Source organism: Sceloporus undulatus, chromosome 3 (genome assembly GCF_019175285.1).
Source record: "Sceloporus undulatus isolate JIND9_A2432 ecotype Alabama chromosome 3, SceUnd_v1.1, whole genome shotgun sequence".
Lineage (NCBI taxonomy): Eukaryota > Metazoa > Chordata > Lepidosauria > Squamata > Phrynosomatidae > Sceloporus > Sceloporus undulatus.
Window position 1 is genome coordinate 242288116 of NC_056524.1, and position 23560 is coordinate 242311675.

General features: G+C 39.2%; 1 protein-coding gene across 20 annotated transcripts in view; it reads left to right on the forward strand.

The window, feature by feature from the left end:
• Positions 1–23560, forward strand: part of MBNL1 (muscleblind like splicing regulator 1) — a 248237-nt gene that overhangs the window by 179358 nt on the left and 45319 nt on the right. For 15 of the 20 annotated variants that reach the window (XM_042458830.1, XM_042458819.1, XM_042458820.1 and 12 more), the window contains 3 exons: positions 10608–10778; positions 14709–14801; positions 21219–21281. In XM_042458830.1, coding sequence (XP_042314764.1) covers positions 10608–10778; positions 14709–14801; positions 21219–21281 — 327 coding nt within the window. The remainder of the gene's footprint in view (positions 1–10607; positions 10779–14708; positions 14802–21218; positions 21282–23560) is intronic. The other 5 variants (XM_042458829.1, XM_042458832.1, XM_042458833.1 and 2 more) reach the window with 2 other exon arrangements.

Sequence of the window (23560 nt, forward strand, 5' to 3'; positions counted from 1 at the left end):
CATTAAGGAGCACTATTGCCACTGTGTCCTGCTAGTGAGCTTCCCATAGACATTTTTGACCATGTCATATTGGATGGCTTTAAACTGGGATTTGAATAGTTAGTTGCTCCTGGTTATGATGCACATCTCTCCAAAAAGTATAAATTTAAAATATCAAACCTTGATTTTCCATTTTTTATAAGGGACACCATTTTGCTATGTCATATTTAATGGGATTTGAGCATCCATGGATTTTGTTATCCATGGGGGATCTTGTAACCAAACCCCAGCATATAACAAGGGTCCACTGTATTTATCAGTTGCCAGATAGCATGAGTGGGAGGGTGATATTTAACTGATAACCTACTTGTAAGCTTCCCATAGACATCTGTTTGGTCACTGAAAGAAACAATGCTGGATTGCATTACCTTTTGGTCTTACCCAGCACCGATGTTTGTAATGTTCTCCAGACATTCGCCATGTATAATCAAAGCATACACTAAAGAACAAAATCTTCCTTTCAGTTTACACAAGTATTTCTAATATAAAATTGTATGAAAATTGATGTTAAGAATGGTGGAAAGAATGGATTAGCAATTTACATGAAAATTCATGCTTTCACAGCAGTTTACATTCTTTGCTGATATCATTGAAACTGATAATGCATTCAAGTGCATAGAAAGACCTCTGGCAAGTTTCCCTGTGGGTGATGTAATGTATGTTAATAGAAAAAAGATTTAAACTATTTGAAACTCTAGAGGATATACAATAGCAATGTCATCAGTAATATATTTACCTATAGTGGAGTCATCTGCTCTTGTGATCAATTATACATCTGTTAATAGATGTGTAGGAATCTAGTATGCATGTGTATATGATTCAGAGTGAAATGGAAGTTGAATACAAAATAGGTTTTAAACTGAAGATGTCTGTCATCGCTATACTTTCTGTTACAACTGCTGTGATCATTGCTACTTGTCTGCTGCTGCCATGTTTGTGGTTCCTGTAAACATGTTTACGGTGAGCCAGAGATAGTTGCCATATCAGCATAACAGATTTAGCTGAAGCTGTGGCCTGGCATGGATTTCTATGACAGTATTTTCAGACCTTTTCTATTGAAAAGTTAGAATTTCAGTATCTTAGTGGTGCTAATATAAATGTTGCAAATAATTTGCAATCACTCGCTAGTGATTTAATTTCCACTTTCTACCCACAAATGTTATATATCATGTCATATATTAATTATTAATTAAATTAATTCTTCTTGTTTTCATTTGGTCAAAGACCACATGAAACCCATACTGTGTTTGTTGTTTAGCTGGAGTAAAACATTTTTTGTATAAAATAATTTGCTGCTAAGTAAAAGGTGCTTAAAACAAGTTAATTGTATATGATATCCCTTTTTAACCTCTTCCCTCGAAACCAAACATGTAGAATCAGAAAACTACAGACACTCCTTCAAGAGTGTTGCAAACCTTTTCTGCCTGGGGAGAAAATGACACAAAATAGCTCAGATGGTCACTTCACAGTTCCCAAGCTCCCTCCAGTGGATGACAGCATAGTAGGTCAAAAATTTGTCTTCAATCCTCTACCACCCCCATATTCTTTACACGAGTAACAAGCAAAACGTTCATCAATTTATTTTTTCCTCATTTAGACTATTTATAATACTGCCATTCATCTACAAAGAGCAGCTTGCAAAAAGGCCCTTGTCCTCAGGCTTACAAACCAAATAAGACATAATAGAGCCAAGCTTTCAAGGCTCCACTGGATTCTTTATCAGGCAAAGGTGTTAAAATGGAACGAGAAAAAAATTACAGTGCTAGAGTTACAGGCCTACATTTTGTTAAGAACTTATAGTTGTCCTCAGTTAAGCTGGTACAGAGGAATATCCATGTAGATAGAGACCATTACTCTTCTTTGGCTATGTGGGCTCTGGAAAACAATGAGTCTTAAAGTCAAGTAAAATGTAAACTCCATTAACTCCTAAATTTTACTTCCTAGGCATTAAAATTCATTGTCTCCCAGAGTCCACACAGCCAAAATCCTACAAAAGCATCCTGTTGAAAATGTCCTTGGATTTAATTGTATACTTCAACTAATGTTGGTGGCAGTAATACTGCAAATACTTCCCTGTATCATGTAATGTGGGTATGTTATCTAATTATCTCCTTTTAGTTGTATGCATTAATTTTATATTGGAAAAATATTTGATATTTGTTGACACAAATTATTTTAAATTATATTGCTGAGACATGGAATTTAACTAATAGTGTGGTTAGATCTTACTATCACACTCCTACTTACTATCAAGGCTGGAAAGATAAACATTCTCCATATATTTTTCAATTATGAGAAGATCTCACTACTTTAGCTATTCATGAGCATGTAATTTATAGATGCCAGTTTCCAGAAAAAAAAGTCTGGTTTTTTTTTTTTAAAAAAATATGGTTAGAATATATTAATATGTTTGCCTAGCCCATGTTCATATCTTATATTTCATATTTTCTCCTTTTTCTTTTGTCATAATCATGCTTTTAAATATCAAGTAGATATGCTTAAACTGCAACCACTGGCTATGCTAGAATGGGGAACTGGGGAGTTATAGTCCAAAAAGTAACTTTCCAAAGCTCCATTACTGCAAATGAGGCTACATGAACCAAGGGTTCCAACTCAATATTTCTAACTCATACATGTCAACTTTTCATTTTCCTTTAGGGACAGCAAGTATTAATATGGCTGCATCATTGCACATTGTACATGGTTGTATCATTAGCACCAGTGTCAAGCAAGAACAATTTTTTACCTAAAAATCTTGCCAGTTAGTTTCTTGTTGAAAGATTATTTCCATTTACTGGTCCAGAGCGTATAACATCTCTTCAGGACCAACTCATTTATCTGTTTAGTTTGTTACTGTCTTACAGAGGTGTTATATTTAGCTAATTAGGCCATCCTTTATTGCTGCTAGAGGGACAGTTAAGGGATTGCATAGATTTTGTGCCAAAGTGGATACATTCTGGAGGGGATGCACTTCTCACCAGAGATCTGTACTGATTTAAATAGGCTAACAGTGCACATTGGGAAAGAAAATGGTCTCTTTAAAAGAACCCAGAAACAAAATACCCTGAATAATGATTACTAAGAATGCATAAACATGTATTTGATTTAAATTTGTGTGTGTACATGAGAGTTAATATGTCAAGGAAAATATTTTTGATCTCTTGGAATTGCATGAAACATACATTTCAGGTTTCCGTGGTGGGTCTAAGGCTTAAGTACCCTAAAGACACCCAATCCCATCTAATCTTAGAAGATAAGCAAGGTCAGCCCTGGTTAGTATTTGGTTGTGAGACCACCAAACAATACCAGCTGCTGTAGAGTATATTTCAGAGGATGGAACTGGCCAAACCACCTCTGAATATTCCTTGCATATGAAAGCCCTATGAAATTCATGGGGCTGGCATAAGTTGACAAGCAAATTGAAGGCGCACCCTCACACATGTTTGCTCTGCTGATACCTAAGTTTCTGTCATTAATAAGTTACTTTGGGAGATAACTTGGAGTTGGTCCCACAACCCCAACATCTTACCCAGAGGTTTACTCCAAACCTCTGCTCTTTATAACCTTTCCTTGCTGTGGCATACCTCATCCTGCAGACTCAACATCTTCACCTTTCTTCTTTTTAAAGTCTTACTTTTCTATATGCTGTATCTTATGATACCTTTCTTCCCACATCTCAGAGCAAGTATAAATATGTCTCCCAAATTACCAATGCCGACACTTCACACAAAACTTATATACCATTCACAAAGGCATTTTACCTTTAAAAAATTCCTTCCCTAGAAAATAGGGGTTAGAATCACATAGTTCTTCACATGTTGTTGGATTGCATTCCCGTGATCACTCACCATTAGCTGTGCTGATTTGGGTTGTTGGGACATATAGTCTGACGGCTGTAAGATTCCCATGTCTCGTTTAAAACATTCCTGCATTCCTTGTTTATAAGTTTACAACTTCAGCAGCTGCAGCAGGGGTTGTGACTCTAAATGGATTCAGTGTATCCCACAATGGCCTTTTGATCCCCAGAGATAGCCTACCCTGATATACAAGTAGCATGGGAACTAGTAGTAGATACAGTCCATGCTTCTTGTTATTGTGGTTGGGCAAAAAAGTAGTTGAGTAATAACAGAAACTGCAGTCATCTCATTTAACCAGCTAAATATGCTCTTCTGGTTGACATGCTATCTCCTCCACATGCTCCCAGACACATCTAAGTCTAATGACTCTACAAAGTTATATGGATTTTATAGTAGTTTAAATTATCCCATCAGATACAGTGGTGCCTCGGGTTACGAAATTAATTCGTTCCGCCGCGGCGTTCGTAACCCGATTTTTTTCGTAACCCGAAAAAGCCATAGGCGCTAGCGCTGGAAAGCCGCGTTTCGTGCGAAAAAGCGCCGAAAAGCACCAAAAATTTTTTTCGTAAGCCGAAAAAAAAACGTAACCCGGAACAGTTTTTTCCTATGGGATTTTTTCGTATCCCGGAAATTTCGTAAGGCGGTGCTTTCGTATCCCGGGGTACCACTGTAATTCCAGGAACTGAAGTTTGGTGCTGAAAATGCTTACAAGAATTGCAATACAGTACCATTTTTTTTTAAAAAAAGAAACTGTCAAACAGCAGGGACGCAGGGAAGGGGGGGTTGGGGCTCCAGACCCCCCCCCTTCAGGCCCTGGGGGCGTTCAAGCTCCTTCCTCCCCCCTCCTCCTCTCCATTAAAACCACAGAGAACTCGGAGAACTCATAGAGGGAAAAGAGGAAAGACAAAACAAAAGTTGCAAGCTCAGAGAGAGAGGGAGGGGAGGGAGGGGGTCTCTTTCCCTTTCGTTTCCATCGGAGTCCGGCTTCCACTCCTCCTCCTCCCCCCTCCTCCCTTGTGCTTTTGCCAGAATAAAAGTCTCTTGACGGAGAAGGAGAGTAGGAAGAAGAAGGGAAGGAAGGGAAAAAAGGAAGAATGATTGGGAGGGAGGGAGGGAGAACTGAAGAAAAGAAGGAAAAGAAAGGGAGGAAGAGGAAGGGGAGAAAGGAAGAAAGAAAAAGGAAAGAAGCTTCTAAAAGGAAATATAAAAGAAAGAAAAGGTGACTTCTAACTTTCAGCAGTTATATCCATGTACAATATAGTAAAATAATAATAATAATAATAATAATAATAATAATAATAATAATAATAATATCCCTTACCCAAAATGCTGAGGACTAGATGTATTTTGGATTTTGAAGTTTTTCAGAGTTTGGTATATTTATATATGTCTAATGGGATATAATGGGAGATGGGATCCATATATGTTTCTTATGCATCTCACAGACATAGACTGAAGGTAATTTAATACACAGTATTTTTAAAATAATGTTGTGCTTCTGTACACTGAGCTGTCAGCAAAACCCTGAGACCACTATGCCTTGTATAATTCAATAATTCAGTAATTGATCTAAACCTTCAGGATGCCCAGGTGTCCTTGAGTTGGGGTCAGACTAGATGTTCTCAGGGTCAGTTTTGGGTTTTGGAATAATTCAGGTTTCAGAAGTCCAGAGAAAGGAGACTCAGGCTCTACTCTGGACATTTCTCCTGAGAATGGACTCATGTTTTCAAAAACAGTCATTTCTGGATTTTTTTTTTTTTTGCAACAACAAAAAAGAGGAGGGTCTGTGATGCAAAAAAGCAAGAGACTTCCTTCCAGCCTTGTTTGTTCTCTTTTTTAAAAGACAAAGAGAATAAAATACAATTAGCTGGCCCTTTTTCAGCATGTCAATGAGGATGCTTTGATGGAGAGTTCCTGCATGGCAGAATGGGGTTGGACTGGATGGCCCTTCTTGGGGTCTCTTCTGACTCTATGATTTTATGATTAATTAATTAATATATGGAATCAATCTAAGATGATGAATCGGGGCTGTGGAGTCCTATGGCCCTGCTCCAGGCAATGCTAGACTGCAGGTGCCATCATCCAGCAGCACCACAGACTGCTGGGAACTGCAGTCTAATAAGGCTGCACACTGCAGAAATAATCCAGTTCGACACTAATGCTATGGAAAATCCTGGGATTTGTAGTATATTGTGCCACCAGAGCTCTCTGACAAAGAATGCTAAGTGTCTCACAAAACTACAATACCCAGATATTGTTGTTGTTGTTGTTGTTTTCTTATATCCCACCTTTCTCCCAATATACAGACTCAAGGTGGTGATTTTCCATAGCATTAATCTATAGTATATCTTTCTACAATGTAGATGGACACCTCCATTACATAATTTGTTGAGGATGCTTTGACTGGGAGTTCCTGCATGGCAGAATGGGGTTGGACTGGATGGCCCTTCTAGGGGTCTCTTCCAACTCTATGATTCCATGATTCTATAGCACTCTGAGCCTACTGTGAGTTTAATTGTTTTTAAATGTATAAAGTTTTAAAGTTATAGTCTTATAATGCAAGCCATGCACTGATGGACTATTGCACTATAATTTTTTATTGATTGATTTTATATCCTGCCTTTCTCCCAAAATAGGATTCTCTTAAAGGGGTTTGTTTTTCATAAAAAGAAAGGAACGTATAATGTCTTGAAATTTAAAATTTAGATAGATAGATAGATAGATGAGTCTTGGAATTAAAAAGTGTGTGTGTGTGTGTGTGTGTATGTATGTATGTGTGTATGTCTTGGAATTAAAAATCCCTCTTGGAAGTGGAAATGAAGTGTTGTGTGGATGTAGCCTGGGTTCTTAGGTCAGCTCAGAAGTTGGAATACAGTGTCTCAAAGCATGAGCAGAGTGTCTCTGAGCATGAACAGAGTGGCTGCCGCTCATTGCTCGAGCAGCTGATCTTTGCTTTATCGAGCTGAATTTATCTGATGTAAACACCTTCAGAGGAAGGACTCAGTTTGCATCTGCACTGAAAAAATAATCCAGTTTGATGCCACTTTAACTGCCCTTGGCTCCATGTTGTGAAATGCTGGGATTTGTAGTTTGTTGTGGCACCTGACAGATGACTCAACAGGTCATCAAAACTACAGATCCCAAGATTCCATAGCATGAAGCCATAACGGAAGTTAAAGTGGTGCCATCGAGGTGTTGAGGGTAAATGCTCGACCCTCTTTTTTGTGTCTTGGGGGGGGGCTCTTATCCTCTCAAAATGGTGGCACTTAGTCTTGACCCCCCCTCCTTCCCAAAATCCTGGCTACATCCCTGCAAACAGTCTTTAGATTTCACTATAGAATGTGTCAAAATTTCTATTATCCAAGCATATATACTATATGCACAAAATGTTGTTTTTGTTTTTGTTATTATTATTATGTTTGTTGTTCTTTTTCTCATTGTGCGCTTTCAAATATTTTACAGCTTATGGTGAATCTATTACAGTGGTGCCTCGGGTTACGAAATTAATTCGTTCCGCGGCTAATTTCGTAACCCGAAAAACCTTCGTAAGCCGAATTGCCATAGGCGCTAATGGGGAAAAAAGCCGCGGCTCCGCCGCGGCTCCATTTAAAACAGCGCCGGAGTTTTTTTCGTAACCCGAAAAAACTTTCGTAACCCGAAACAATAAATCCCTATGGGATTTTTTCGTATCCCGAAAAATTCGTAACCTGGGTATTTCGTATCCCGAGGTACCACTGTACAGGGTTTTGTTGGCAAGATTTCTTCAGTGGAGGTTTGATGTTGCTTCCTATGAATGAAAGCATATGATTTACCTAAAGTCACCCAAGTGAGGACATGCACCCTAGTCTCCAAACTCCTAGTTTAGCATTCAGACCACTGAATCATGCTGGTTCTAATTATCATCATTATCACCTCCTTCTTCATTTATACTGTGCTTTCCCCCCAAGATTGAAAGGCAAGCAGATTTAGGAAATTGTTACAATGTAGTACAGTAAAATCTGTTTCACATCCCATTAATAATGTATTGCTACAATTTTACATCTCATGGCTACATCCCAAATCTAAAATGTGCAGAAAATTCTAAATCCCTCACAAAACTACAAATCCCAGGATTCCATAGGAAGGAGCCATAACAATTAAAGCGGTATTAAAGTGCTCTAATTGTATAGTGGGCCCTTGATATACACTGAGGTTTGGTTCCAGAACCGAACATGGATACCAAAATCTGTGGATGCTCAAGTCCTATTGTATAAATTGGTTTAGTAAAATGGTGTTCCTTATATAAAATGACAAAATCAAGGTTTGTTTATGGGAATTTTTTGGACAGGGAATATTTTCAAGCCATGAATGGCTGAATCTGCGGATACAGAGGGCCAACTGTATAGTGTGAAAAAGACTTTAATTTCTAATTTCTCCCCCTTCCATCTAATCCTTAATCACAAACTTATTTATTTAAATTTCGGAATGCCTTCTTTATATTTTATCATGCAGTGAACCTGCGCCATACATGGGCTCCTTACAGGCGGCTTTCAGCATACACTGAAGCCAGCCAGGAAATGTGCGTGTGGTAATCGCAAGCCCCATTATATCCAATGGGGCTCGTGAATTGTTCGCACAGCCGTGCGGTAAGCATAAACCTCATTGGCTATAATGGGATCAAGCTTACGCATTGTTTGCTTTACATAGGGATGTGTGTGTGTCTGGAACCGATCCCCTGCGTAAAGCAAGGGCCCACTGTACTATGTATTGTGGACATCCTTTGGTTCTTACTATCCTTTTGCATATCCTTTGTAATTCTGACACATTTTCGAGGTTTTCACACACATACTCGGGGGTTTTCATTGCAATTGCATGCACTTGTTTTGAAAACCATGTCAGTTTGATTAACTGCTCTACTGGTATTACTTAACCCCAACCTCAAGAATTATGTAAAGTCCCATTATCACACATAGTCTGTTATGCAAATAACAGTGAGCTAGCTGCAAAAATGAGAGTCATATGTATTTGGCTGACAAGAGCAGAGACAGATGGGTAGCAATAAACCATACACTCTGACACAAGAGAGCTTCAAGTTGAATCACTGGTAGACCCATAACAAACACAGGCTTTGTAGCCTTCTCCACAAATGTACAGCATAATTTGTTCTTGCAAAACAAAAAAATAAAAAAGGAAAGCAGAGTAAAGTTTGATCTAAGCAGCCCTAAACTGAAATTAATGCTGTGGTGCTCATGGCCTTTGCTGCTTCCTGGATTGATTACTAAGAAGAAGAAGGGAATTGGAACCATTCTGATTAAGCCATTTGTTCTGCCAAGAAGGAATTTCTGTCTCTTCATATCTTTGTTTTTAATGTATCCCTGGATAAATTGATGCCACTATTGATCATTTAGCTGTGATCATTGAAAACATTAATTTTGTTGACTAACTGCTGATCCTCAAATTCTGGGTATGTTTGAGCAAGGATTGTCTCAGGGACCAGATGTCACAGGGCCTACTTACATGTCTCTATCTGTGCCATGGGTGTTCAGTGGGCCATAGTGAACAGAACTGTAACACTGAGGTGTGGCATCACTATATGGTAAGCTGTGGTGCAATGAACATATTTATTCGAGACCTTTTATCTTCATTTCAGGGTTTATGCATGGGAAATGGGAGCACAGAAAGGCAGTTAGCAGATTTGTTGTGATGCACTGCAAGCTGCCATCATAGCCAACTATTATTTGTAACCCCACCAACAAGACCCTCTCCCAAATTCTTCTGTGGTAGAAGCAGCTTGATTTCCACTTTGTGACAAACTTTGAAGACCCCCCAGAAGCCACAAGTCTATACCTGTGAAGGGCTCCCCCCATGTATTTATATATATACATGTATAACTCTATAAATTTTAGTCAAAAATTGACCCAAGAAAACTGAATCAGCTTATTTACAGGTCAATGTAAATGTAAAACTGTCATATTTTTTTTAAAAGGGAACTATCCTCTGGTGAAAGGCAAGAGTGCAATCTGTCCTGAAAGCCCTACCTTCCCCCCCCCCCCCCCCCCCCCCCCCCCCCCGTTCTTATCCATCCTGCCTTTATTGTGAGCACAAACTGTTATGCCTACTGGAATTTTGTAAATTATGTGACATAGTTTTCCTTTGCTTCATCCTTTAGATCCTTTGTTACATGACCCTATGTTTTACATTCAACCTATCCCTGGGTCATGGTAAAATCCATTATTTAGGCCCTAAAACCTGTCTTCAGTTTATACATGAGATCAACTTACATTCAAGTATATTCGGTAATAGTAAGCCACAAAAACAGCAAAGATCCAGTTTATTGGTTTGTCCCATCTTCCTTGCTACTCCTACATTTAGTTGTGTAGGTATTTGGTGACAAACATAATTGCTGGATCTGCACCAGTGTTGCACTATAGTTTTCTCTAGCACTACTGAGTTTCAACATCTGTAAACAAAGGGGTGAAACAGGCCACCCCAAAGGGGCAGCTTCCTGAGAAAGCCAGATTTGGCTGCAGCAACCACATGCCATGGCCTCAATCTGCCTTTTTGTGCCGTCAAATCCTGATAGGATTATCTTAGAGTCACCATAAGTTGTAAACAACATGAAGACACACAACAACAATTTGATAAATGGAAGTAGCTCATCCAGAATGATGTAATATATTAATTCAGAGTCAACAAAGTTCATTTTTCTTGTTCAATTTTGCTGTATTTCAGGGACGGTGTTCAAGGGAGAACTGCAAATATCTTCACCCACCACCACACTTAAAAACACAGTTGGAGATCAATGGACGCAATAACCTGATTCAGCAGAAGAATATGGCCATGCTGGCCCAGCAGATGCAACTAGCCAATGCCATGATGCCTGGTGCCCCATTACAACCAGTGGTGAGCATCATTTCCACTATTCCTCACTAGTACTGCAATTCATAGCAAGTTCCAGGACTGAAAAGGGGTTGGGTAGTATTGAAGAAGTAATAACTAGCCTCAGTCCTGGCCAGCTACAGAGACAACTGTGTACGTATTACAGAACACAAATTGAAAAACATGACAGCTCACCCAGACATCAATGCGGGTGAGAGGGCAAATTATCATTTTGAACAGGTATGCAGAACCTGAAACCTTTCAGATTATTTGGACAATAACACATGTAATCCATTACTGTTGTCCATGCTGGCTGGGGATTCCAGGAGCTGAAGCATCAGGAGGGTAAAAACTTCTCTACTCTTGGTGTACTGCAGTAAGCACTTCTCCCATAAAATGGGTGATGCTATATCTAAAAACCAATCTTACCCAGCAGGGATTGTAGATGGGATCCATCCTGTGGTGGATCCCACCTGCATTGTATGATGCTTTTGTTTCACATAGCTTTAACATTAGTCATCCAAAGTATGTCACATGTGGTGTACACCCAGGAATGTAGCCAGGATTTTGGGAAGGGGGGGGGGGTCCAGATTAAGTGCCACCATTATAATGGGGCTTGGATGCGGCAGCTCAGCAGCACGCACCATTCATTGTATCTAACGGAAGGGAGGTCCAGACCCCACAACCCCCCCCCCCCGGCTATGTCCCTGGTACACCAGTTCTTGAGGAAAAGGGGAGCGATTTTGCAATTTCTCTGCCTGCTATCCATCCAGTTTTGTCCATCCCTCATTATCATTCCTCACAGTCCCCACTGGCCTAACCATAACTTTGGCATGGACAGTTCTTTTTGATTAATACAGTGCTATTCTGATCTTTCCTGAGCTATTATGACCTCAGGCAAAAAGAGGAAGAAGAAAGGATTGTTCATACCATCTAACCACAGCAGTATTGCATTATCCTTCTTTGACTGGAAATAGCAGTGGTAGTGGTATCAACATGAAAGGAAGAACAGCAGCTGCAGTTAAAGGAGCAGTGGAAAAGAAAGAGAGTTGCAGTTTGCAGTTCTCTGATTACAAGTGTAATTAGTTACTTATAATGCTTATCAATAATGGTTTTCCTTTCCTTTGAGACAAGGACAACACAGTAGGGGAAAGGGGCCCAGTTTGAGCATCAGCTCACAATTTTGTTTTTGGTTGGCTGATGTGAATTAGACACAGTGTCTCAGCTTGTCCTGACGGATCAGTCTTCCATATACCTACACAGAAGTAAATCCCACTGTATTCTGGTAGGATTGATTCCCCTTAGCATTGCAGCTTAAGTCTATGATCCTTTGCATACTTACTGGGAAGAAAGCCTGATTGAGCATGGGTGGGATTTTATTTGTTTATTTTTACCATACACATATGTCAGCCTGAGGAAAAAGTAGCAATTGACTATATAGCTCTTATCCCAAAATCAGGTTTGATTCAAATGCCCTGATTTTCTTTAATTTTGGTGTCAGGACATAAATGATTTGTGTTTTCCTGCAACAACTGCTTATGAAGTGTCAACACTGCCAGCAAGAAGCAATGCTGAAAGTATAGTGTTAGTCCACTGTATTTTATTTTGTAATTTGATATTGGATTATGGGATAGTGGATTATGAGATCAACTTTGGCTGCACTACTGAATAGAACCATTTATTTTAAATAGAGGGAACATATCAGAAATCTGGACTATGACTACAACACAGTCTGACTGAAAATTAAGTCACATTTAGTTTTATGAAATTTTCAAAAATGTGCAGATCATAAATGTATATTTCTTGCCTCAAAATGTTGAAAGGGCATTTGATGTTAATTGAACATATATCATGCCTTGTCTAAAATGACACAAACACTAACCTAAACAGTATCTACAGTTCAAAGACATAGCTGTTTGCAGTATCTGTATGTAAAGGGGTCTTGTAGCACCTATCAGACTGACTGAAAGAAAAACATTAGTAACACGAGCTTTTGTAGGCTTGAGTCTGCTTCTTCAGAGGCAAAGACTGGAGTGTCCAGGCATAGATCTATAGAAGCAGGTTGTGTGTGTGAAAAGAGCAAGCAGGACAGTCCCTCTGCCAGAGGATAAATGGACATAAATCAGACAATCAGAATGGGAACACACACAGAGAGACAATATGTTGCAGAACACTTCAGTCTTCCCTGGCATTCCATCTTGGACCTCAGAACAGTAGCCCGTCAACAAAAACACTACAAAGGAAGGTTGGAAAAAGAAACAGCAGATATGGACTATATCCACAAACTCCACTCCATCAACAGTGGGTTGAACAAATGGTTTGCTGGGACACTACATACACTATACACTAGTTAACATCCCAGCTTCACAAGGCTCTCTTGGCAGTTCTTCACATCTTTTTTCTGGTTCCCAGACAGCATCACACTACATTCCAATAACTCCCACCACCATTCATATGGTTATCTGTTCACTTTTGCTTTAGGCAAAATCATCCATCCTGCCTTTGTCCCTCAACAATTAGAGTTAAAACTGAGTTTGTCACTTCATCACCATAGCCACAAGCTTTTTTTTTCTTTTAGTTAGTCTCAGAGGTGCTACAGATCCCTTTGCATACTGAATACAGAGTAACTAACTATACATTGTATGAAGCTGACAGTCCTTTGAGTTCAGAGTTTTCAGTTCTGGTCAGCAGTTGTTCTCCAAGGCCTTGGGAAAGGTTTTTCATTCTCTCCCTATGTGTAGTTGTTTAATTAAGTACTTTATGGATTGAATTGTGCGCTTACTAATGTATTGTACCCCAAACCTGTGAAAGTTACCCCCTCCCCCATAGTTCCCAGGATCTCACAGCCAGCATGATCAGAAAACATTTTTCCCATCTCTATCTCTATCAGAGAGCTGCAGGCCCTCTCCCAAATGTATACACATTATAACAGAAAGGATGAATAAGAAAGCTTTAGATACTAGTTATTCATTCACCTCAAGAAAGCTAGAAGGATAGAAACAAGGAAGGAGAATACATGTTGTTAGATATGTCCTCAGTTATAAAGCTGCTTAATGTAAGGTTACTACAGAAGTCAACTTATTAACCACTATTCTTTGAAGTATAAAAACAATACCAGGCACTTGACATATTCAAAAGAAATAATCAACACAGGACAGTGATAGGGAAAAAGTTACCTGTGATCATGTTTTCCTGTATAACTCTGTTTTGTAGATTTCTCATAAAGTCTTAAGAGATATAACATGTTCATTGCTGATGAACATGGTTGCATGCCAATATACAGTAACTAACTATACATTGTATGATGTTGTCAGTCCTTTCAGTCTAGAGCTCTCAGTTCTGGTCAGCAGTTGCTCTCCAAGGTTTTGCGAATGGTTTTCTCTTCTCTCCTTTGTTGAGATGAGGTGAAACTTAAAAATAAATGCAAGCATAATCATCAATAAGCAAGCAGAGATGTATAAACATAAAGCTTGTCAGGGAGTAATATTTCTCTAAAAATTGTACTATCTGATTTAGCTTGATCTGATTTTAACAAGGGCAATGAAAAGGAGTAAAGAGAGAAAATGATAGCCACTTACGGAAACCTGGGACAAATCCAACAGATCCCACAGAACAGCTAACCTTCAGATGGAAGATCCATACCACATTTCTGTTATTAGACCATATAAACCTGTGAGCTTCTATTGATTTTACTACATTTCCCATCATGCTTGACTTTTGATCATAATGGATGGAGCTGATGGCATTTGGAATCCAAAAACCTGGAGGACCATGGGCTCCTTGAATTTGAGATTTATACTTGTGTGCATGGAAAGGTGCCATTATTTTATTGCATAGCTATAAATTTCCATCACTTTGAGATCTAAAGTATTAGCTGTTTATCTTTTTAATATGGTTATTAATGACAATATTTTAATTAGTTAACTCAATATTATTATTATTATTTTTTCATAGAACCATATGCCTCAGACATTCCAAAAAAGAGGGGGGGAGGGATCTGCATATTTCATCGACACTGATTCCATTTATCAATACCAAACACTGAAGGTGAGAAAATATTATAATTTTGGGTTTTCTTTCTGCTTTCTTAAGTGTTATTTTCCCCCTAGGTAGACATAATGGTAGTTTATTATGTGGAGTGGTAAAATGTATCATGGCCAAAGTCAAAATTTCTAGATACAGAAAAAAAGATTTGTCTTTATTAGGGAACAAACAATGAGGGTTCCAGAATGAGAGTAAATCTTGTTTTAATACTGACTGATGCTCAGGATCTGTATTACTGAAATTCTGGGAACAGAGCCCACAATACTGTCTAATTCAATCTATATATGTAAGCGGAAAATGGAATGCCTAACACAGTTATATTTAATTTCAAAAGGAACAATTTCTCCAAATGAGGAGATTGGTTAACAGTAAGTTGAAAAACAGTAAGGAGATTCAGATCTTTCTTAAAGTTTATTTAAAACTGCTGTAATGTAAGGTGCACATAAAATGTGTTTCATAAATTAGAACTGATACAGAGAAGCCCAAGGAGATGCTAGTATGGTTCCAATAGCACTGTGAAAAGCTATTTGAAGGGTGGAAATAGGTTATACAGTATGTTGCAAAACGCCTAGAAGGACCCATGCAGTTTGATGATATAATAATAAATGATATATTGATGATGAGAAAATCAAAGAAGGAATTTGAAAAAGAAAGTGGTAAATACAACTTTTCCTAATGGTTATTTAAATACTTAGTAAATAAGGTTGCAGGTAATTTATTTAACAAAGATTTAGAAGGTGTATCAAAGGTAGACAGAATGCAAAAAGGTTGATGGTGATACTGCCCTTTCACTGAATTGACAAAAGTATTAAAAAGAAACCTGTTTTCCAAGTGTCCAATTGGCTAAGAGGATCATGTTTTAACCAGAGTTTGTAAAGGCTATTTGTTTTGGACAAGATGCCCCAGCTAGCAGTGCCAATGGGAGCATTGATAAGTTTTCAAATTCTGGTTTTAATGATAGTGTCCCTGCATCTGTTCTGGGTGGTGAAGCATGCCAGGAAAGGTTGACACTTCACAATTCAGCAGTAATGTAGCAAATATCATCCTCTTCTGCATCAGCTAGTGAAGTTGTTTTTGCTTCTACAGTTCACTTTTTAGTTTTGTTGAAATAAAATAAATTTTCCAGTGGAGCTAGAATGAGGTGGGTTGTCAGAAATACAAACATTTCCTGGGGCTAGAGGGGGGTCTTCAGTGCAATTGAATGGGACTGTGCCTCTCATTCTTTTTGTTAGGGATGTAAATGAGTTTTACCATATCAGATCCTGAGATTTCAGTGGAATTCCACTTACTGTATTTCGGGGTGACAGGTTTATTATACATAGTCATGACAATTTGACACAGTTACCCATGTCCAATAGTAAGCCCAGTCATGAGGAGAATGCAGCTGGTATATGTCAAAAATTGCTTTCTTTGTCACATTGTATGTAATATATAGAAAAGCCAAGAAGAACTTTATTTATTGGTTTTGTTGTTGTATTCCTTCAAGTAGTTTCCAATTAATAGCAATGCAAAAGTGAACCTGTTATGGGGTTTTCATGGCAAGATATATTCAAAGGGTGGTTGCCATTGTCTTTCTCTGAGGCTGAGAGAGTGTGACTTGCTCAAATTCCCCCATTGGCTTAGCAGGTTCTTAGTCCAATTTAGAGATTGGACATGTTACTTTTTTGAACTAAGACCCTCAGAACTTTGTGATTCTGGGAATTATAATTCAAAAAGTAACATTTTCAAGCTCTGATATTGCACATTAATATTCAGCTTCTTGTCCCACAATTTGTGTAGGCCTTGCATAAAGACAATATATCAGAGTAGAACTATGGATGTCACAAGCCACAATGAGACACACACTGCCCTGCTGGGGATTATTTTGTCCTCTTAAAGAGAAATAACATAAAATTGTAAGAAAAAATGTTGGGGAAGAGATCATAGGTACCTCTTTAGTCAGCTTCCCATTTCAGCAGCTGGCTGCATCCTTTTTTGTTGACCAAGAATGGTCAGCTTAATTCTTCTGAGAAACATACAGCAAGAAGCATGAAAACAACAAATGCCTCCTGCTCTTTGCACCACCTCCAGCATTGGATATTCAGATGAATACTGTTTCTAAACCATCTGAACAACATCCACCTGAACATCCAATTCATGATGGAAAATAAAGGGAATGAACATTGCCATTGGATGTCCTGGTCATCCGCAAACTGAACCAATGTTTGGGCCACATGGTATGGGATTGGACTAGATGGCCTTGTTGTCTCTTGCAACTCTATGATTCTAAGTATACAGAAAACTTACACACACAGACAGATACACATGACCTCTAACCATCACCTAGGACAAAAAAAGAAGCACAATAAAAACACTGGTAGACCAGACAAAAATGATCTGTGAATCCCACTTCCTGGATGATGAATTGAAGCACCTAAACTGGGCTCTATACCCTAATGGTTACTACAGTTCAGACATCCAAAGAGCTGCCAGACCCAGAAAAAACCACAGGAGTGAAGAAAAACAACCACTCGAAGGGAATATATTTTTACCATACATCAAAGGAGTCACAGACAGAATAGTGGAACTGGTGAAGAAACACAATCTCCAAATGATCTGCAGACCGACTAAGAAAATCCAGCAAATGCTGCACTCAGCGAAGGAAGGAAAGACTCTCTCATGGCCGCAGGAGTTTATGGCATACCATGCAGCTATGGACAAATCTACATAGAGATCACCAAACACAGTGTTCAAACATGAATCAAGGAACACGAGAGACACTGCAGACTGGGCCAGCCAAAAAAAAATTAGCAGTAGCAGAACATGTTATAAACCAACCTGGGCATAAAATGCTATTTGAAAACTGAAATTCTGGATCATGCCAACAACTATCAGGTCAGAACGCACAGGGAGGCCATTTATACCTGAACAACTTCAACAGAAAAGAAGAAACCCTGAAAGTAAACAAAGTTTGGCTACCTGTCCTGAAAAACACCAAAATCAAGGCTCAGCACATGCAAATGAACATCACCGAAGGTCAGGTGCTTTCCCAGCAGACAATGACTCACAAATTAAATAGATACAAATCCTCCTCGCATATCCTCCCACCCTGAGGCCTTGCCATTGACCAACAGACCACCACACATATTAACAGGTAAACCATTTCCTCTCAACCAAAGATCACACAGTATACATACCCTACACACCTCCATGCCACCATTCTCTGAAGATGCCAGCCACAGATGTAGGCAAAACATCAGGAACAAATTCTTCCAGAACACAGTCACATAGCCCAAAAATCCCACAACCCCCCTCCCCCCCCTTAAAAACTAAGGTACCTTTCTGGTACCAAAACACAATTGTTTTCTCTGGAACAAATTGGCATCATTATCTCCTGAAATTTTTGGGGACTACACCTGTAATAACCCCCTAATCAGCATGGAAATTTCAGGAGCTGTAGTTCAAAAAAGTAACTTTTTGAAGCATGTGCTGCATAAGGAAAGCCTGTCGTCCTGATAATATCCACCATCTGTTAAGGCACCATAGCACTGAAATAATCTCTCCCATAGCAAATATCAAACAGTGCTAGTCTCAGTGTATTCCTAATCAGCTAGGGTTGTTCCTCAGGCAGAATGTCCTCAATGCTCAAGGCAGAATGTCCTCAGTGTTCCTTCCTATTATCGGTCATGGTGAACCCTGTCTCTGCTGCTTTGAGAATGAAGAAAGCTTACAAGAAGACAGACAGTAGTACATCTCTTTCCTCTTCTTTCTATGTTTTTCTTTCTTACTCTTGTTTTAGGTGGGGAAACTTGTGTTTGTGGTCATGACCAAATGTATAGGAATAGGGCCAGAACCTGGAAGTATGACATTATATGATTCTACCCAACTTTTGAGATCCATAGGGGAAGTTGGTTGTATAGTGGTCCTTTGCCTTACACAGGGATCCGTTCTGGACCCCAGTGCATAAGGCAAATTCCACCTATGCTTGAGCCTCTCTGAGAATAATGGGGCTCATGCTTGTGGTACGCTATTCAGGAAATGGCATGAGACTTTCAGCGTAAGCTAAAAGCTGTGTAAAAGGTGCCCACGTATGACGCGGGCACACTGTATGTGTTTGTGTGTTTTGATCCTCCTCCTCCTCCTTCTTCGACACAAATGTGTTTAGTGAAGATGTGTGTAAGGGCCTTCTTAGTGGCTATAGAATTCCTTCCACCAGGATGCTAGGCTGGATCCCTGTCTTTGATTCTTCTGTCAGCAAGCAAAGACCTATTGCTTAGGCATTTGAATATTAATTAAATTAAATTAAAAATTAAAACTTTTATTTATATACCGCCTTTCCTCCAGATCAAAGTGGTTTACATATCAAATTATAACATATTACAATGAAATACAATACAATATATCAAAATTTCATACAGATTAAAAACCTTAAAAGCAATATAGCAACAGTCACAGTATCAGTTTTGGTTAGGCACAATGGTCTTATCGGGGTGTAATATCTCTATATCGAGCTGGAAGGATATTCTAACTGAAAAAGATGGATTTTCAGTGCCTTTTTAAAGGCTTCCAATGTAGGGATGAGTCTAATCCCTTCTGGGAGTGCATTCTAATGAGTTGGAGCTATTGTTGTGTAGGCTCTCTGGTAAGTTGTTGACAATCTCACTTTGGGGTATTCGAGTAAATATTTCCCCATTGTTCTGAGAGTACGGGGCGGATTATGTAGGGAGAGGCACTCCTTCAAGTAACTCGGGCCTGAGCCATATAGGGCTTAATAGGTAATAACCAACACTGGAATATTAACTGGTTGTTGTAGAAGTGTCCTTTAATGTGAGGACAGGTTGCTGCATTTTTTAACTTTTAAACTTTTGAAGCAGTCATGTTTTAAATAAATTAATTTATTTAAATGGTTTTTAAATTGTTTTTATTATGATGGCTGGTTAGTTGTGTGTTTTTTAAATATATTTTGAGCAGCCTTGAGTCGCATTTTCATCATGTTATTTTTTTAAAAAAATAACTTTATTAGTACAAACCAACAAACTGTATACATGTTATTAACTAAACAAATGAACCTCCTAGATCCTCCAGCTGGACTGGTTAGTCCACAAAACTAATATTTCCAGGATATAGCCCAGTAAGACATTAATGCTGGCATTTGTCCTATGATGCTGCCCCCCTTTGGAGACACTGGTGAGGCAACACAGAGTAAAATGATGTAATTTAATCTAACTGTTATAAGAAGAAGCAGTGCCAGAGAACCATACGGCATTGACAGGCACTTTTAATATTCCATCAAGCTGTGATCAGGTCTTTTGGGGTTCCCCTTGGGTGATCCCCAGCCATTGAGGGAGACTGGCAGGGGTTAATGAGTATTGAAGAAGTTTATCGCACCGGGGTTAAAACGTTCCTCGGTGCGCTCTAACGTGCCCGCGTGGGGGCACGCACAGAGTGTGACGGGAACATGATGGGGCCCAGAACGCCATTTTACTGTACACCGGAACGCCGCCTTTGCCGCCGGGTGTTCCCATCGCGTTCCTGTTGCATTCCAGAGGGCGCCATTTCTGGGGATGCTTTGAAACAGTTCCCAGAAATGGCGCCCTCTAGAATGCAACGGGAACACAATGGGAACACCCGGCGGCAAAGGTGGCATTCCGGTGTGCAGTAAAATGGTGTTCTGGGCCCCATCGCGTTCCCGTCATGCTCTGTGCACACCCCTGCGCGGGCACGTTAAAACACACCGGGGAACATTTTAACCCCAGTGCGATAAACTTCGAAGTGTAAAATATCTGGAATTCTAGCTTTTGTCCTCCCATTATCAACTTAAGCAGGAAGACACATTGTGCAATATGAAGCCTGAGGCAAACACTGCTTATTTATGTGGTACATTCTTCTCACTTCACTCTAAAACCTTCGATTTCACCCAGGAGATAGCTTGTCTGTCAGCTCCCCCACAGTCAGAATTGTTCCCTGCAATATAAAGTTACACATTTGAAGCCTGACAAACCACCCATTCATTAAAAATAAAAGCAAGCCTCAAGCCCTCATGTATTTAAGAAGTGGATTTCAAAATGTTGAAAGAAGAAATGCTGGTATAAGGGAAAGGCAGGGAATGGTTTTACTGTACTGTTTTTTCTTTCCTGGTTTTGTTTTTGCACTTGAGGCCTGCCAGTTTCAGTACAGAAGCACTGCAGGTGCTGAAGAAATGCAGAAGGTCTACCAAGTTTAGCTTGGTATCTGACTCATTCCTGAAAATAATATGCAAATGATTTTATCTGCATGCAATTAAAATGTGCTTGATTTACAGTTTGCTCATGATGTATTTCCAGTGAGCCTCTTAGTGCTGCACTGCTGACAAAAAAATACCACAGAGGTTTTATTTTTATTACTGTATAAAATGTAGAAGAAATTTCATAATCCAGATCCTTTAATTTGATACTCTTACAGCGAGAGGAGTGCAGTCCAAGCGGCACCCCAGGATCTGTCCTTGTTTGTGCTCCACTTCATGAGGTATTATTTTTTTGTACAAACTTATGCACTATTGGTCTCCATACAGTGTCAACACTGCCCCATGCCATTTTCCTGCCCTTCCTCCTTGATAATTATGGCCTTTAAAAATGTAATTCTTCTAATAAATATAGGCAGACCTAGTCATACCTAGATCCCTCTGAAATCTACAATGTTCAATATAGTTTAATACAATGTCATTTTAAAATAATTTAATTAAATGTGTTTAATTTAAATCACTTACATGTAGTATTGAGTTCAGTATAACCTAAATCCTGTGGATTTTAGTGGGTCTACACTAAGCATGACTAAGTGTACCTACCCACATCAAATACATGTACACATTTAGTTTGGTGTCTTATCAATAACTGAAGCTAAACTGGGTACTGGATTATCTTTCACTTAGAGTGTGACTCTCCTCCTCTTTTCAGTAACATGGAACAAATTTATTGATAGCTCTAGTTGGTGGCTTCCAAATCACGAGGGAAATGAATCCATTTCAAAGTTTAATCTGAACTTAGAAGGATGCATCCATAGTGCTGAAGCTGTTTGGGGAGTAGAATTCAACAACTTGACTGACCCTTTAAAGCAGTGATTCTCAACCTTTGATCCGCCAGATGTTTTAGACTTCATCTCTCAGAAGTCCTGACTAGTACGACCAAAGCCTAGGAATTCTGTGTGTTGAAATAAAAAACGTTTGGAAGGCCAGAGGTTGAGAACCAGTTCTTTAAAGTTTCGACTAAGGCCTGGGGGTGATTCATTGCTTCACCAATATGAGACCTTAGCTACCATAATTTATTAGAGATGCAATCCTGTGCATTCATTGTTTCTAAATAAATAAAGTAAAATCTGAAACCACAGTTTCAGGAGGAAGAAACACATATGTCTAGAAACATCCTCAACATTTGTCCAGGAAACTATGGGACAAAACATAAATGAAGTATGACAAGAACACTGGGAGCACCTTGGGATTGATTATATATTCCCTATTACAGTGCACCTGCGCCAAACGCGGGTGCACTTTACATGGCTTCCTGCTTATGCAGAAGCCACATGACAATTAAGGAAATGACGTGCATGCTGCCCCGAGCCATGTGAGCACACGCCCCATTGTTTGCAATGGGGCACGAGTATACATGGATTTTCCCTTACACAGGGAGATCTGGAACAGAAGGACCCACTGTACTCTATTCTCTGGTGTGTGAAGCCTGGAATTCTGAATGAACACATCAGCTTGTTCTTCCTTTCACTTTTGCCCTGCTTGCTATCTCTGGAAGCATTTCCTGCATCTTGGGTTTCTGACTTTTATAAAAAGCATGAAAAGGATATTCATCCAACAGTTTCTGGCTCCCTAAAAACCTTCACCCTTCCTTAATGTGGAGAAACTCAAGATATGTACATGAGGCACTTTGACTAAGACAAGCATCAATATGTTACTCTGAGAGCTAGAGTTGTCCTGCTGATGTGGAACCCTCGTCAAAGACCAGACTGTTGAGTTCTAGCTTACTATTGTTCCAGTAAATGTGGAAATAAGAAGACCGACAAGACATATTCCCTAGTTGACATCAGAGATGACACTGGATTGTAGACATTTAAGACAAACACAAACATACACATGTACAAGTACTTCTCATCCCCCCATGACAGTTGTTCTGCCCTCAAAAGTATTTTTCCTTAACTCCTATTGGGATTAGTAGGCCAGATATTGTCTGCACACTTTTACATAGCTGATGCATTCAGCGCTGTGTGAGTTTATTTATCTTCATTTCAACTAATCCTTAGTTAATTTTATTTAATAAATGAGCTGGTGAATTTGACATAGGTTGAAATGCAATCTGAGAAGATTCACCTCTTTGCACCCTAAAGTCCAGCAGTACTTAAAAAGAGGTGTGTACAGATGAAAAGGTCATATTCTGCAAGAGAAGTATTCAGAGTTACCTTCCAAAATGAGTTCTTGCAGAGCGGGGTGAGCTGTTCTTTCCTACTATAATAAAACCTATGGGCTTCTAGAGTTATTCATTGTTTGCAAAGCTAGTAAAAGTATATTCTTGCTGTGAGTAACAGCTGCAGTGACAGTACTAGAAGTAAGTGGTGTGAAATTAACATATGACTGCAAAGGCAGAGTGGACATAGTAGCATATGGAACTCTGCTTTTTTTTCTGGCAAAGCTACACATTACATGAAATGTATGTAAGCATTTAATGTACACTTTAAATACCAGCTGGTAGGCAAGCAGGGACATGGTGTGGGCCAAGAAGCTTTTAGTCCTCTTCCACTATATC